The 15685-nt window shown below is 39.3% G+C and overlaps 2 protein-coding genes across 2 annotated transcripts; one reads left to right on the forward strand and one right to left on the reverse strand.

Moving 5' to 3' along the window:
* Positions 1-7473: 7473 nt before the first annotated feature.
* Positions 7474-9289, forward strand: si:dkey-30j10.5. The gene is made up of 2 exons (XM_041871778.1): positions 7474-7505; positions 8077-9289. Exon 2 carries the CDS (start codon positions 8100-8102, stop codon positions 8976-8978), a length of 879 nt encoding a protein of 292 aa, XP_041727712.1. The 5' UTR covers positions 7474-7505; positions 8077-8099; the 3' UTR covers positions 8979-9289.
* A 437-nt stretch (positions 9290-9726) lies between these two features.
* Positions 9727-10371, reverse strand: LOC121558390 (actin, alpha skeletal muscle-like). Its single transcript, XM_041871786.1, is given in 4 exon segments — positions 9727-9869; positions 10025-10158; positions 10160-10196; positions 10350-10371. Coding segments are annotated over 4 exon segments (336 nt in total).
* Between the last annotated feature and the right edge of the window lie 5314 nt (positions 10372-15685).

Below are 15685 nucleotides of genomic sequence, written 5' to 3' on the forward strand. Positions count from 1 at the left end.
TGTAATTCTCCTGTCTTATCTGATGTCCTGTGTGAATTTAAGTATGCTCCCTCTAATTCTCTTTCTCAATTCAATTCAATTCAATAGACTTTATTGACATGGCAAGTTCAATTACTTACATTGTCAAAGTACACACTTAACAAAATTGGTGGGACCAACAGCAATAATAATAGTAGTAGTGGAAATGGGATTACCATAAACAGCAACTACAACAACAATATTAATGAGAATAACAATACATTGAAGCAATAGTAGTAGACCAGTCTCAACCTGACTGAGAAGACACATGACATGGTATGAAAGCCAAAATAAAACAGGAAATATTATTGACATTACATTACACTTTTCACTGGCAGGAGTGGCAGGAGGACACATATTTGGCACATTTAGGCTTTTCATCCAATAAATATTTTATTGTTTCAAATTATTTGTACTGAATGATAATTTTGGGAAAGAAAGATTCTCTTAGGTCTGAGTATTTGTCACAGGGTAATAGGAAATGCAGCTCTGTCTCAGAGTGAGCACAGCCAGTCCTCTCTGGGCAGCCAGGTTTGCCTGTGACGACCGGTCTCTATAGCCAGACTGTGCTCACTGAGTCTGTACCTAGTCATTGTTTTCCTCAGTTTTCTATCAGTCACAGTAGTCAGATAGTCTGCCACCATGTACTGTCTGTTTAGAGCCAAATACAGTGCCTTGCAAAAGTATTCACCCCCCTTTTGACGTTTTTCCTATTTTGTTGCATTACAACCTGTAATTTAAATAGATTTCTATTTGGATTTCATGTAATGGACATACACAAAATAGTCCAAATTGGTGAAGTGAAATGAAAAAAATTACTTGTTTCAAAAAATTCTAAAAAATAAATACCGGAAAAGTGTTGCATGCGTATGTATTCACCCCCTTTGCTATGAAGCCCCTAAATAAGATCTGGTGCAACCAATTACCTTAAGAAGTCAGAGAATTAGTTAAATAAAGTCCACCTGGGTGCAATCTAAGTGTCACAGTATATATATACACCTGTTCTGAAAGGCCCCAGAGTCTGCAACACCACTAAGCAAGGGGCACCACCAAGCAAGCGGCACCATGAAGACCAAGGAGCTCTCCAAACAGGTCAGGGACAAAGTTGTGGAGAAGTACAGATCAGGGTTGGGTTCTAAAAAAATAGCTGAAACTTTGAACATCCCACGGAGCACCAATAAATCCATTATAAAAAAATTGAAAGAATATGGCACCACAACAAACCTGCCTAGAGAGGGCCTCCCACCAAAACTCACGGACCTGGCAAGGAGGGCATTAATCAGAGAGGCCACAAAGAGACCAAAGATAACCCTGAAGGAGCTGCAAAGCTCCACAGCTGAGATTGGAGTATCTGTCCATAGGACCACTTTAAGCCGTACACTCCACAGAGCTGGGCTTTACGGAAGAGTGGCCAGAAAAAAGCCATTGCTTAAAGAAAAAAATAAGCAAACACGTTTGGTGTTCGCCAAAAGGCATGTGAGAGACTCCCCAAACATATGGAAGAAGGTACTCTGGTCAGATGAGACTAAAATTTAGCTTTTTGCCAATCAAGGAAAACACTATGTCTGGCGCAAACCCAACACCTCTCATCACCCCGAGAACACCATCCCCACAGTGAAGCATGGTGGTGGCAGCATCATGCTGTGGGGATGTTTTTAATCGGCAGGGACTGGGAAACTGGTCAGAATTGAAGGAATGATGGATGGCGCTAAATACAGGGAAATTCTTGAGGGAAACCTGTTTCAGTCTTCCAGAGATTTGAGACTGGGATGGAGGTTCACCTTAAAGCAGGACAATGACCCTAAGCATACTGCTAAAGCAAAACTTGAGTGGTTTAAGGGGAAACATTTAAATGTCTTGGAATGGCCTAGTCAAAGCCCAGACCTCAATCCAATTGAGAATCTGTGGTATTACTTAAAAATTGCTGTACACCAGCGGAACCCATCCAACTTGAAGGAGCTGGAGCAGTTTTGCCTTGAAGAATGGGCAAAAATCCCAGTGGCTCGATGTGCCAAGTTTATAGAGACATACCCCAGGAGACTTGCAGCTGTAATTGCTGCAAAAGGTGGCTCTACAAAGTATTGACTTTGAATAGTTATGCACGCTGTTTTTTGTATTTTTTCTTGTTTGTTTCACAATAAAAAATATTTTGCATCTTCAAAGTGGTAGGCATGTTGTGTAAATCAAATGATACATACCCCCAAAAAATCAATTTAATTCCTGTTTTTAAGGCAACAAAATATGAAAAATGCCAAGGGGGGTGAATACTTTCGCAGGCCACTGTATCTTAGCTCTTTTTTATAGAACAAGTCCATTTCAACTAAAAGAGAAACACCTGTTTTGTTGTCATCTCCAATGGCCCTGAGTATTCCATCCACTGACTGAGAGGTGATTTAGCTTGTTATGTTCTTCAATGACAATTGAGAACTGAGTCATATTCCCCTTTCCTGTGCTCAGCCACGTCTTCTAAGTATAATTTCAAGCAGTTTGACAACAACATGAGTGATCTGTTCAATAACATTGGACCACAAATTAGGCACAATTGAAGTCAGTAGATTTAATGAAAGGTGTTGATTTTCTCCAAAGAAAAGGAGGTACTGTTATTGTATATGAATGGATATGAATAGTGAGTTGAGACCTGCCACCATGTTTGAAAGAAACAAACTTTTTAGAACACATGTGCCTCATAAATTGTGATTATTGTGGCAACAAACACTTGAATCAGAAGGATGCCAACAACAATTTCACTTGTTTCTTGACAATGCCTCCAAACTGCTTTCACAATGAACATGATCATGAATCCAGTACTGTAGCCCTTTTCTTGGACACAGTAAAGTTGGACTGGGTTTAACACAACTGTAAATAAATGTAATGTGTTTCTAAATAGAAAGGAGAGAGGACACTTTAAACGCTGACACAGTGCTCAGTTAGATTTCTCTTTTCTTTAGCACTTGATACATAAGCCAAATTAAATCATAAATTGGCCACAGAATCCACTCAGCAAATGTTACAGAAAGTATGTATTGCACTGTAATGATTCTACATAACAGTGTCATGTCTGTGTTCTACACAATACATTTCTACATTCTGTAATGTTTGGCCATGTTTTTCTTTCTAGTGATGATCAGATAAGATAGAAACCAGACTGACACTCATTCAAGACTGTTGGAAAAGCATTCCAGGTGAAGCTGGTTGAGAGAATGCCAAGAGTGTGCAAAGCTGTCATCAAGGCAAAGGGTGGCTACTTTGAAGAATCTCAAATATAAAATATATTTTGATTTGTTTAACACTGTTTTGTTTACTACATGATTCCATGTGTTATTTCATAGTTCTGATGTCTTCACTATTATTCTACCATGTAGAAAATAGTAAAAATAAAGAAAAACACTGGAATGAGTAGGTGTGTCCAAACTTTTGACTGGTACTGTAGGTTCGAAATGTATGAAAATTAACCATGCGTCAACATCGCAATGTTGCGCAACTACAATGTTTTGCCTTACAATATTAATCGGACTAAAATGGATCACATAATAGCTATATTAACCATAAACGTCTCATCTAACTTTAACAGGATTGTAGTAGGAGATGTTTTTCACCTTTTTCAATGGCTATTCATGCTTAGTTCTACCAATCAGGTCAGCTCCAGCTGTCCTTGTCATGCGTGCTCCTCGTATCTTGATAGGATAAACATATTTTTTATCTTCTCAAACGGCAAACCCATCATGCTTATCCATAGGCTCGGGAAGTAGTTTGGGGGTGGTGTTGCTGAGAATTTTAATTCAAAACGAATATATTTTTGAATTAATCTTTTTTTAAATTCAGATTTTTCAGGGGGTGCTGCAGCACCCTCAGCACCCCTACTTTCCGCAGCTATGTGCTTATCACATTTCCTTGGCATAAGGTCATTGAATCCCAGAATCATAATGTCTCACATTTCATTTAGCAGACGCTCTTATCCAGAGAGACGTACAGGAGTGACTGCATACAGTTTAATACTTTTTTCGTACAAGTCCCCCGTGGAAATTGAACCCACAACCCTGGCACTGTAACCACCATGCTTTACCAAATGAGGTACACAGGAGATGTTTTTCTTTACATGGTTATCAAAACGTCATGCCAGAGTAAGCCTACACGAAACAAAGCCCTTATCTTAAGTGTTTCTAAAATCCCAGATGGAAAAAATTCATGGTGGAAGAATGATTGGAACCATTTCCCTGACCGCTAGGGTTTATGGGTATTATGACACTCTAGGGCTCTAAAGTGTTTATTTTTTTCGGTTTGCCTTCAAAATAAAAGACCCTCAATGAAAGTGATGCAAATGAATACAAATAGTGTAATCATGCCATATTTGGACTAGATAAATGTAAAGGTTGGAATGTTGTTATATATATATATATATATATATATATAACTTCAACAAAAGACAGTTAATTTGACAAATGAAAAGTCAGTTGAAATCACACTGTAGATGTATTAGACTTCAGAATTGCATTGAGGGCATACTTACATTTTAAAATTGGGTATCTACTCAGTGACACCCACAGAACACAACTGTGAAGAGTTCACACAAATATGTGTTCTGTGGGTGTCACTGAGTAGACTGATACCCCAATTATACATTCTGACTGTTGCCTCCTGTTTAGTTTATAGTGATCATAATGACATTTGTTTTTAATTATAATTATTAAGTGGTGGTCGCTAGCTACAGTATAGCCTATCTTTTAGCTAGCTAGCTGCTCTGTAAGATAGCTTGAGTTGGCCTGCCCTTCTGTCCCTGTCATGTGAAAGATAAATGTAGTCGCCCACACACACCCTGTCATTTAACAGTAGGTCATGAATTCAGATTTGTTTGGATTCGAAAGGTGAATGCACCTGGTGATTGTGGAACCTTAGGATATTTTTTATTGAAGCTAATAATACAGGTATTTTATCTAAACGTTAGCCTACAATTGGCATATAGAAGGGATTGTACAGACATGCCAACTTGGTTCGGGCTCTCTTTCGTGTGCATGTAAAATGATCTTGGACATAAGGATTGTAGCTTAAACATGCCATCGGGATTATGTAATGGCCATAATCCGAACCAGATATAGACAGTACAAAACCTATTATCATCTGAAAAATGGTCTGCTTCACAAAATAATCACATTCAAACTACAGTATAAATACTATACATACAGTGCCAAGTGCTAGATTAGCCAGTACCCTCTGGCTTTTGTAAATTCAGAGCATTGTCAGATTGTCCATTGGTAAATTCAGAGCGTTTCGCTCTTGAAGCATTCAGAGCGCACACTGGACGCTCTGGCCAAGCAGTAGGGTTGATCCAAGCGTTCTGACCTCACAATGGCAGTCAAGCACCCAAGCTAACAGGCTAAAGTTGGATAGCTTGCTAGCTACTTCCAGACACAAATGAGAGAACACCTCATTCTGACAATTTTACTTACCCTAGCAGAGCTGGTTAGGCTGTTTTCATGTTATCTAGAGCGTTGGTGACTGTAACTGTGCAGCTGGCAACAATTTAATAACGCTTTTTTTACCGACTTTTACTGACACCGGTCATATTCAACGGATGTTGCGTGTTTGTAAATTCATCAGTTATTCTGCGCTCTGACACACTCAGCCGAGAGTGGTCTGAAATCGGTGTAGATAGCCTGAGTGAATTTACGAACGCACCCCCTTCGAAAGGTGAACCTTTGGATCTTTTCTATTGAAGCTAATATATACCATAGATATTTATCAAAACGTTAGACTAAAATTAAAAAGTCCCTTCAAAAGGAATTGTACTGTTGCAAGCTTGGTTATCGCTCTCTTTCGTGTGCATGTGAAACGATCTTGGTCACAATGATTGTAGTCTACACATGCCATCTCTGCTGAAATATTATAATAATAAGCCATTTAGCAGACGCTTTTATCCAAAGTGAGTTACAGTCATGCATGCATACATTTTTTTTTTGCGTATGGGTGATCCCGGGGATCGAACCCACTACCTTGGCGTTACAAGCGCCGTGATCTACCAGCTGAGCTACAGAGGACCATGTGGATCATGTGTTTGATATGGGACAAAAGAAAGCCTGATATTGATTTTTGCACTCAAATTTAAGTATAAAACTGTATTGTAATATATAAAATCAATGATTAGTAGGCATAGGAGATAACAGAAAGGATTAACTCTGAATCCAAAGCACATGAAACACAATGTATTTATTGACAGATTTTTAGGGTCTTTTCAGAGTAGGCCTAATGTTTGGGTTTTATCCTTTTCACCTGTAATATTCTAAAAAACTGTTTAACCCTAGTATGCACAGTAAGCCTAGTGCCAAAGTGGTTTGTGTGTTTGTCAGAGACTCATGTGCACTTTTGTAGAGCTTGTGTCAGATGTCATTGGAACTTTATCTTAACCTCAGCTATTGAGTTGTTCTGAAAGAGAGAGAGAGCATTTCCTGTAAGTGGAAAGTTTCAAAGACCTGTTTCCTCATATTTGTCCTTTGTTAAAGGTGTCATATCTCCTAAACAAACAGAACTGTTTATTTATTGGCAGGAATCCGAACAAGATATGTTTTTAATCAAATATTGGATGACATGATGTATTTTATTCCTTCTAAAAAAGTTAGCTTGGGTGCTTTCGGTTCCTTAGAAGTTCAGGGGATGGTGTTGAAATCTCAAAACACTTGTCCATTTGATACTGTAAGCCTGATTGGTTACAATAAAACTGCTGTAGCCTAAATGAAGCACAATAGAAAGCAATGATTATTTATTTTCATGTTTTATATTGGATGTTAACAAAATATGTATTTTTAGATTGCTAATGGTTTACATGAAATATTTAGGAAAACACTCCAATGACAAAGCACAGCTCAATGTACCCATCAAACGGACCAAGGACCACGACAAGAAGTTTAAACTGTGAACTATAGCCAGTACAATGTCAGACAATCTGTAACAACTATGAGAAAAGATAATATAATAAAAAAAATATATATATGGGGGAATGGAAGTGATGCAGTCAATTACCTTGATAGAAGCCACAATCTATCTGCAATATTAAATTTGATCTACCCTCTAAAAAAATATGTATATAAAAAATATGTATATATAAATAATATTAAATAGTTGTAGTACGTACTCTGCTGTTCTATTGTGCGGGAAATCATGTGGAATGATGTTAGATTTTTTTTTCTTTGTTGTTTGAATTAACGTCTTTGTTGTAATATCGCAAACTGAAGTGGCAGATTCACCTCTATGGATTCCAACTTTAGGGTCAGGGTCAAACAGAGACATGAATCGGGTACTGGTTGGAGAGGTTGAGACATGACTAGAGGAGGGGTGTGGTCTGAGGAGGAGACAATATACATTTATTCTGTTTGTACTCTGATAGGTTAATAATTTGCCACCTTAACTGGATAAACTGTATAAAAGCTCTTCGATGTGTACACTTTCTCCCACAGACGTCTGACACTCCGAAACAGAGGAAGAACACAACATCTCTGGTAAAGAAATTACTTCTAATGAAGGGTTCTGTTGTGTATATGAGTATGTCTGTGTGTTACTTTAAAGAGCAGGGTGGTGGTGGGATACATGGGTTGCACTTGCTCCACTAGCACCATAACACCTGCTTCAGGTGATCAAAGAATCATAGTCTTCAATTTAGATAATAATTGATGTAAGAACTGAAGAGGAAAACAAATATGCGACCAATGCAGTCCTCTAGGGGGCGGTGTTACCACTACTGATTTGTGTGATTATGTGTTGTAGTGTTGCTTTTTCAGTTAATTAACCAATAAATTAATATATTTTGATAATTAATAATTTGACTCAGCCGAGTCCATGTTTCTGTTTTAGTATCTGTTTAGGGCGTTTTTTGTGCATCCTTGAATTCATAATTTTGACAAGCCATGTATCCCCTTTAGAACACCTGGAGCAAATGCTTAGTAAAGCTAGCCGTAAAATTCTTTAATGTTTTATACTTACCAAATGTCCTAGTCTTTGGTGTATTTAGTGTGTCGTTTCTTGCTTCATGTGAGGTGTTGACCAATGTCACTATGTATTCTTACTTTACAGACACTTGTCTCCAACTACACAAAATGGCTTCTAAATACATCACAGATATTGCAATCTCCACTAGCCCTGCAAGGGAGCAACAGCTTCGTGGCCAAGGCTTTCTCAGGAAGGATTTCAACCTCAACCAAGGAAATTCATCCACCTCCATAGTTTACATGTGGTACAAAATGGGCAATGTTGAACCCATCACCAGAGTCCAGTTCTCATTCAGTGATGCAATGAAAAATGGCCTGAGGAGTGCAGGGTACACTGAGCTCCAAGAAAACCTCAACTATGGAGCAGAGGGAGATGTCATCCAGCTGTGGTACTGTAGTGGTGCAAGCCCTAAGTATGACATTCCCATTGTAGATCTCCTGCTCTCCACTAATGTGGCCGCTGAATTCAAATACGGCTGGGAAAGGCTACCATGCAATCTGAACCGCAATAACTCAGGAGAAAACATCAACCTCTGGTTGAAGCGAGAGAGTGAGACCTACATCTGTGACGTTGCTACCACCACCTCATTCCAAGAAGACATCAACCTTTTCAAGACGGGCTACATCCGGCTGGATGAAGATCTCAATAGAGGTGCTGGAGGAAACTGGATCTACCTCTGGTACCGTCAATCCACTGATAAGGGCAGCAGTCTCACCAAGATCGATGTATCCATCAACCAAGAGCAGGAGCTCAACCTACAGCAGCGTGGTTTCACCTCGCTGAATGTTAACCTCAACGAGGGAACATGCGGTCAGTCAGTGTTTGTCTGGTTCCATAAAGATGAATCTTCCCCTATCAAGGCCTTGACCGTACAATCCGACGACAATGCAGATGTTCCTTATGAGGAGATCGGCTTGGTCTACATCGGAAAGAATCTGAATGCTGGCAACAATGGTGTGCCACTCTTCATCTGGTATGGCTATTAAAAACCTGAGGTGGAGAGGCAGTGTCATCCTAAATATTTTCTGTTTAATTTTTTATTATCTTTCTGACAAAAAATACATAAATAAAATGACACTCAACGTTAGCTTTCATTTAGAAATATTTTAAGGTTGACTTTAATGTTATTTCCAATCAATTCACAATTGAATTATGGTATTCAATTTTACTATAAAATGTTAGCAGTAGATTTTAAAAAATTCTGAATATTATAAGGGGTTGTAATGTAGAATTTCTCATTGTTTTAGTCAAATGTGATTTTGAAAAACTTCAGTACAGTAATATAAATAAAGTAAAATGATTAATGATTTTTGTGTAAAACTGAGAATGCCAGTCTGTTCATCAATAAAGAAAGCTTTGCAAATCTGAACAATGTACCTTTTTATGTAATTGCCCAGTGAAAATCTCTCTTTTAAAAGTTCATATTCTGTTAACTCATATCCAAATAATGTTGTTGACTCGTCTTATACTCGTATTTGTGGCCAAAGAGAGGGTATGTAAGACGGTGGGTGTCAAAGTTCACAAGAGTGGAAGGTCATGGGTCGGTGTGTTAAGGAGTAGGGTGATGTTGACCCTAGACACTGATCTTTGGTCAGTTTTGCACTTACAATTGGGGAAGGGGAAGCTGATCTTAGATCTGTACCTAGGGGAAACTTCACCCCAGACTGTTTGTTCAGGAGGATGGGGGGGTCATCTGTTGGTTAGAGTGGGATACGGGGGTGGAGGGAATGGTGTTTAGAAGCACTTCCTGTGGACGATGGAGGTTCCGGCCTCTTTGTATTCATCCTCACTGATCCACATCTGCTGGAAGGTGAACAGGGAGGCCAAGAAGGAGCCAATGACCCAGACTGAGTACTTACGCTCAGGGCAGGTAATCAAGCAATTTCCCAAGTGTCCAATTCCAGAATGTCATTCCAATGAATGAATTAATCTATGAAGCACACACACACCCCTGCTTTACTTCGTAGCCAGACACACCAACACACCGTTGCTACAGTAACATGTGTGTCGTAGGCATATTCTCAGCCATTTACCTTGATCTTCATGGTGCTGGAGACCAGAGCTGTGATCTGTTTCTGCATGTGGTCACCGATACCAGGATACATGATGGTACCGCCAGATAGGACATTGTTGGCATACAGGTTCTTACGGATGTCAATGTCAATACATAATGTCGTTGTATGTGGTCTCATAGATGCCACCGACTTCAGCTCAGTTGGTAGAGCATGGCGCTTGCAACGCCAGGGTTGTGGGTTCGTTTCCCACGGGGGGCCAGTATGAAAAATGTATGCACTCACTAACTGTAAGTCGCTCTGGATAAGAGCGTCTGCTAAATGACTAAAATGTAAATGTAATACCTGGGAGGGGGTTGCACAGCATCCTTATTTCAACGCCAAACCCACTACCTGTGTGCGTGGCCAAAGAGCTAAATGTTCATGTCATCTGACCATAGCACCGGTTCCAATCCAAGTACCAATGCCGTTTAGCAAACTCCAGGCATTTACATCACTTGGATGACAGGAAATAGAGCTCTTTGGCCAGGCACACCAGTGGTGGGTTTGCTGTTGAAATAAGGATGCATAAGCAGAAAATAACCCCATACCTACTGTAAAGAAATGGTGGTGGATCATTGATGTATTGGGGCTATTTTGCTTCCACTGTTCCTGGGGCCCTTGTTAAGGTCAACGGCATCATGAACTTTACCCAGTACCAGGACATTTTTGCCCAAAACCTGGTTGCCTCTGCCAGGAGGCTGAAACTTGGCGGATCTTCCAGCAAGACAATAACCCCAAGCACAGATCAAAATCCACAAAGAAATTGTTAATTGACCACAAAATCAACATTTTGCAATGGCCTTCTCGGTCTCCGGACTTGAACGCCATCTCAAAACCTGAGGTTTGAATTGAAGAGGGCATTCAATAAGCGCAAACTAAGGAAAGATTCTGTATGGAGTGAATGGTCTAAGATCCCTCCCAATGTGTGCTCCAATCCTACAAAACATTTTAGAAAAAGGCTCAGTGCCGATAGGTGAGGTATTAAAAGTTATTGGTGAGGTATTAAAAGGTACTGAAAACAGGGATCCCAATAATTTTGACACCTATCTTTTTAAGAAAAATATTAAGTTACTTTTTAAACAAAATCTATTTCTCTGAGCAATTGTATTAGTATAAAATATAATTTCCCTTTTTTTTGTTTCATACAATAAAGCTCAGTATTTGTATATTGACTTTGGGGGGTGAATAGTTATGCACGCTCAAGTTTTTTTTGTTTTTTTGTCTTATTTCTTGTTTGTTTCACAAAAAAAATTATTTTACATCTTCAAAGTGGTAGGCATGTTGTGTAAATCAAATGATACCACCCCCCACCCCCCCAAAAAAAAATTGAATTAAATTCCAGGTTTTAAGGCAACAAAATAGGAAAAATGCCAAGGGGGGGTGAATACTTTCACAAGCCACTGTATCTTAGCTCTTTTTAATAGAACAAGTCCATTTCAACTAAAAGAGAGACACCTGTTTTGTTGTCATCTCCAATGGCCCTGAGTATTCCATCCACTGACTGAGAGGTGATTTAGCTTATGTTCTTCAATGACAATTGAGAACTGAGTCATATTCCCGTTTCCTGTGCTCAGCCACGTCTTTTAAGTATAATTTCAAGCATTTTGACAACAACATGAGTGATCTGTTCAATAACAGTGGACCACAAATTAGGCACAATTGAAGTCAGTAGATTTAATGAAGGGTGTTGATTTTCTCCAAAGAAAAGGAGGTACTGGTATTGTATATGAATAGTGAGTTGAGATCGGCCCCCATGTTTTAAAGAAACACACTTTTCAGAAAACATGTGCCTCATAAATTGTGATTATTATGGCGACAAACACTTCAATCGGAAGGATGCCAACAACAATTTCACTTGTTGCTTGACAATGCCTCCAAACTGCTTTCACAATGAACATGATTAGAAATCCAGCACTGTAGCCCTTTCCTTGGACACAGTAAAGTTGGACTGGGTTTAACACAACTGTAAATACATTAAATTTACATTTAAGTCATTTAGCAGACGCTCTTATCCAGAGCGATTTACAAATTTTAGGGGGGTTGGGGGAGGGGGGGTAGAAGGATTACTTTTATACTATTCCAGGTATTCCTTAAAGAGGTAGGGTTTCAAGTGTCTCCAGAAGGTGGTGAGTGACTCCGCTGTCCTGGCGTCGTGGGGGAGCTTGTTCCACCATTGGGGTGCCAGAGCAGCGAACAGTTTGGACTGGGCTGAGCGGGAACTGTGCTTCCGTAGAGTTAGGGGGACTAGCAGGCCAGAGGTGGATGAACGTAGTGCACTCGTTTGGGTGTAGGGTCTGATCAGAGCCTGAAGGTAAGGAGGTGCCGTTCCCCTCACAGCTCCGTAGGCAAGCACCAAATACATGTAATGTGTTTCTAAATAGAAAGGAGAGAGGACACTAAACGCTGACACAGTGCTCAGTTAGATTTCTCTTTTCTTTAGCACTTGATACATAAGCCAAATTAAATCATAAATTGGCCACAGAATCCACTCAGCAAATGTTACAGAAAGTATGTTTTGCACTGTAATGATTCTACATAACAGAGTGTCATGTCTGTGTTCTACACAATACATTTCTACATTCTGTAATGTTTGGCCATGTTTTTTCCCCTAGTAATGATCAGATCAGATAACAACCAGACTGACGCTTTGACATTTTATGACTGGAGATGTGCATCTCTGGTTTAATGCACTAAACTCCCCAGGAGTGATTGGCACAAGCGCCTCTAGTGGGTATAATGGTACTATACTGTTACAAATGGACAATGGTGGACTGGGACTGGATTCTGGACTGTTAACTACATAGAGATTGGTTTGAGCTTTGAACACCAAGGTCTGTCAGTAGTGCATTCTTTGCATCATATTGTGAATGCTTAACCCAATGAGTTTGATCTCCTTGATGATTGTAATTTTTATTTTTAACGGGAACCAGTTGAGATGCACTTTATCCTATAGGTATATGTCTGTTATGTTATCTGTTGCTGGACACAAAGGTTAAAAGGTTAGGGCAGCTCCCAGCCCTGGTGTTTGGTCCTCTCCATGGATTCTGGCTTTCATTCTCTCATTACCAGTGAGTGAACACACCTTGTCTGAAGGTTGCTCCTATTCAGTAATGTATTCATACAGTGGCTCTTGGTTTTATAATGGGTGGGCATGACATGCATGAGTCTACACATGGAACCCAAGACTGAGATGAGCCTGGTTTGAGTATCTTTGATAAGAGGAACAAGTGACTGGGGGAAGAGTGTAATCGTTTTGGTCACAGTATACCAAAGGATGGGTGGAAGCGCATATCACCTCATGATAGTAGGTGGTATTGCAACAACAAAATATACTTTTAATTCTCAAATTACTGTAATGCTTAGATAAGACAGAAAGAAAGGGAATGAAATGTTAAAATGAAAGCTGTCCCAAAAATGTAACATATTTTATCCTACCGTGTTTATCATTATTGCATTATTTCAGATGCAGGTTATAGTCTTTCACCATGATTTTCTTTTTTACTGACCCCCTGTACAGTAGAGTATCTGTTTTCAGATGCACCCTGGGAGATGAGGTTTTCCAGCCCGTCCAGTGTGTCTGAGTGTCAATAGGAGAGGAATGCTCTCTCTTACTGTAACTCCAAACCAGAACTCTGTTGCTTTTCTGTTTCCAGCATATCTTTAGCTGATGGACTGACAACACACATGGTTGTGGATGGATTGTTATGTTACCATGTAGCTACTGTATTGATGATGAAACCCTTTCTGTCTGTTCTGTAGATGCTGACCGGTTTTGTGTAGAAATTAAACACATTTCACATTTTAATGCTGATACATCAGTTTGAAGAGAGAAACAGGATGTCAGATTATGGGATTTGAATCTTTGCAAATTAACTCAATAAAAGTGATGACAGATTGGTTGTTGGATGGTTAATGTGGTTTGTGGTTTGAGGAAAAAATTTATTCTGATAAAAAAGGTTTAATATAGGATTTATTTATGACTATAAATAGTTGTTAATCAAGGTGATTCTGATGAGATACCAGCATTATTGTTTTTTCCCTGATTTAAATCATTCTCTTCTCAGTTGTTGGATGACAGATGTATGAAGGTTGCTTAGGAAGTAATCTATGGGAGGGAAAGAGAGAATCAATCAATGTATAAAGTGTTAGCACTAATTCTCTAAACAATGAGGTCTAAGATTGTAATAGACAGCATCAGATGCCCCAAGATGTGTGGCTGTCGCATAGGCACACTAGGCCTACAATCTGAAACAACGCGTTTGAAGTCAGATTGTCGTATGAAGAGAAAAAAATAGCACTGTATTTTACATCTCCCGCGATCCAACAGCTCTCCCATCTGGGCTCCTAACTCCATCTCCATCATCAGGATAGCCAGCTCGTTGACTTCCTCCATTTCGCTCCTCCAGGCCCCATGGATACCGGTCGGGGGACTAAACACCTCCAGAGGCTGGTAGTTGTTCACAACTAGGATGCCCGTGTCAGGCCACCGCTCTGTGTCTCTAACGGGCTGATGCTGATGCTGATGCTGATGCTGATGCTGCTGCTGCTGCTGCGCATTGCAATGATTATGGTCCTGCTGCAAAATGTAGGTCCAAATATCCCAGCATGCGTTGGACTGGTCATAGAGAGAGGGGAAGAATCTGGATTTGTTGGCATTCATCTTGTTTTCACTTTTCAGTAGGTCATGAATTCAGATTTGTTTGGATTTGAAAGGTGAATGCACCTGGTGATTCTGGAACCTTCACCTCAAGTTTATCATGTTCTAAACCTTTTGTTGCATTTTAAATATTGCGCAGTAGGCTAAGCCTAATGCTAAAAGGAAACATTTAATGTCAAATATTGCGCAGGCTCAATCAGCAGGACCCCCACCCCCTCTCTTAATTATATCACCCTATTGCAGGATAACCTTCCTCCAAAATAAAATATACTACAATAAAAAGACTTCTGAAGTTTGTACATTTCAGACTTGATTATCCCTTATGAAAAAGCTATCAACCCCTACAAAAATGTCAATTTATTATAATCCACATAATAATTCACATTTCCTGTTGCTGCAGGATTATTTTCCCGCTGTATCAAACTGGCTCAAATTAAGATCCTACATCTATACTGCATGATTTGATCTGTTTAATGATTTCACCAGCAATCAATAGTTTGACAAGAGTATGAAGAAAATAAGGTATTTTCAAAGTAGGCCTACACTAATGCTTAAAGACACCCAGAGTAGGTTACCTTCCGAGACACATTTACCGTTAAAAAAGGCTCAAGTGAAGAGAATGGGTATTCCAAATAATGAGGGGAAAGGCTAGCTTGGTATCATCCTTCTACTGTTGGCAGAACAACTTCAAGGTAGGCTACTAACAGTTTTCTCACTCTAAATGATTTATTCAAAGAAAACATTTTGCACAATTATATAATATTGAATGAATACATGAAAACTACTAACTGACTAGTGTATGCTTACTACAGTAAGTAAACTACAGACCATGTCATACGTTTTGACAATATTCGTAATCATAACTTTTTCTTACTGAAAAGTCTCATGTTTTGGGCAATATAGTGAAACTATCATCAATTTCTAATCTATAGAAGGACGAGTACTCCTGATTATCCTAATGTAAAACAATTATTTCCCCCTA

The sequence above is a fragment of the Coregonus clupeaformis genome, unplaced genomic scaffold (assembly GCF_020615455.1).
Source record: "Coregonus clupeaformis isolate EN_2021a unplaced genomic scaffold, ASM2061545v1 scaf0369, whole genome shotgun sequence".
In the NCBI taxonomy this organism is placed as follows: Eukaryota; Metazoa; Chordata; class Actinopteri; order Salmoniformes; family Salmonidae; genus Coregonus; species Coregonus clupeaformis.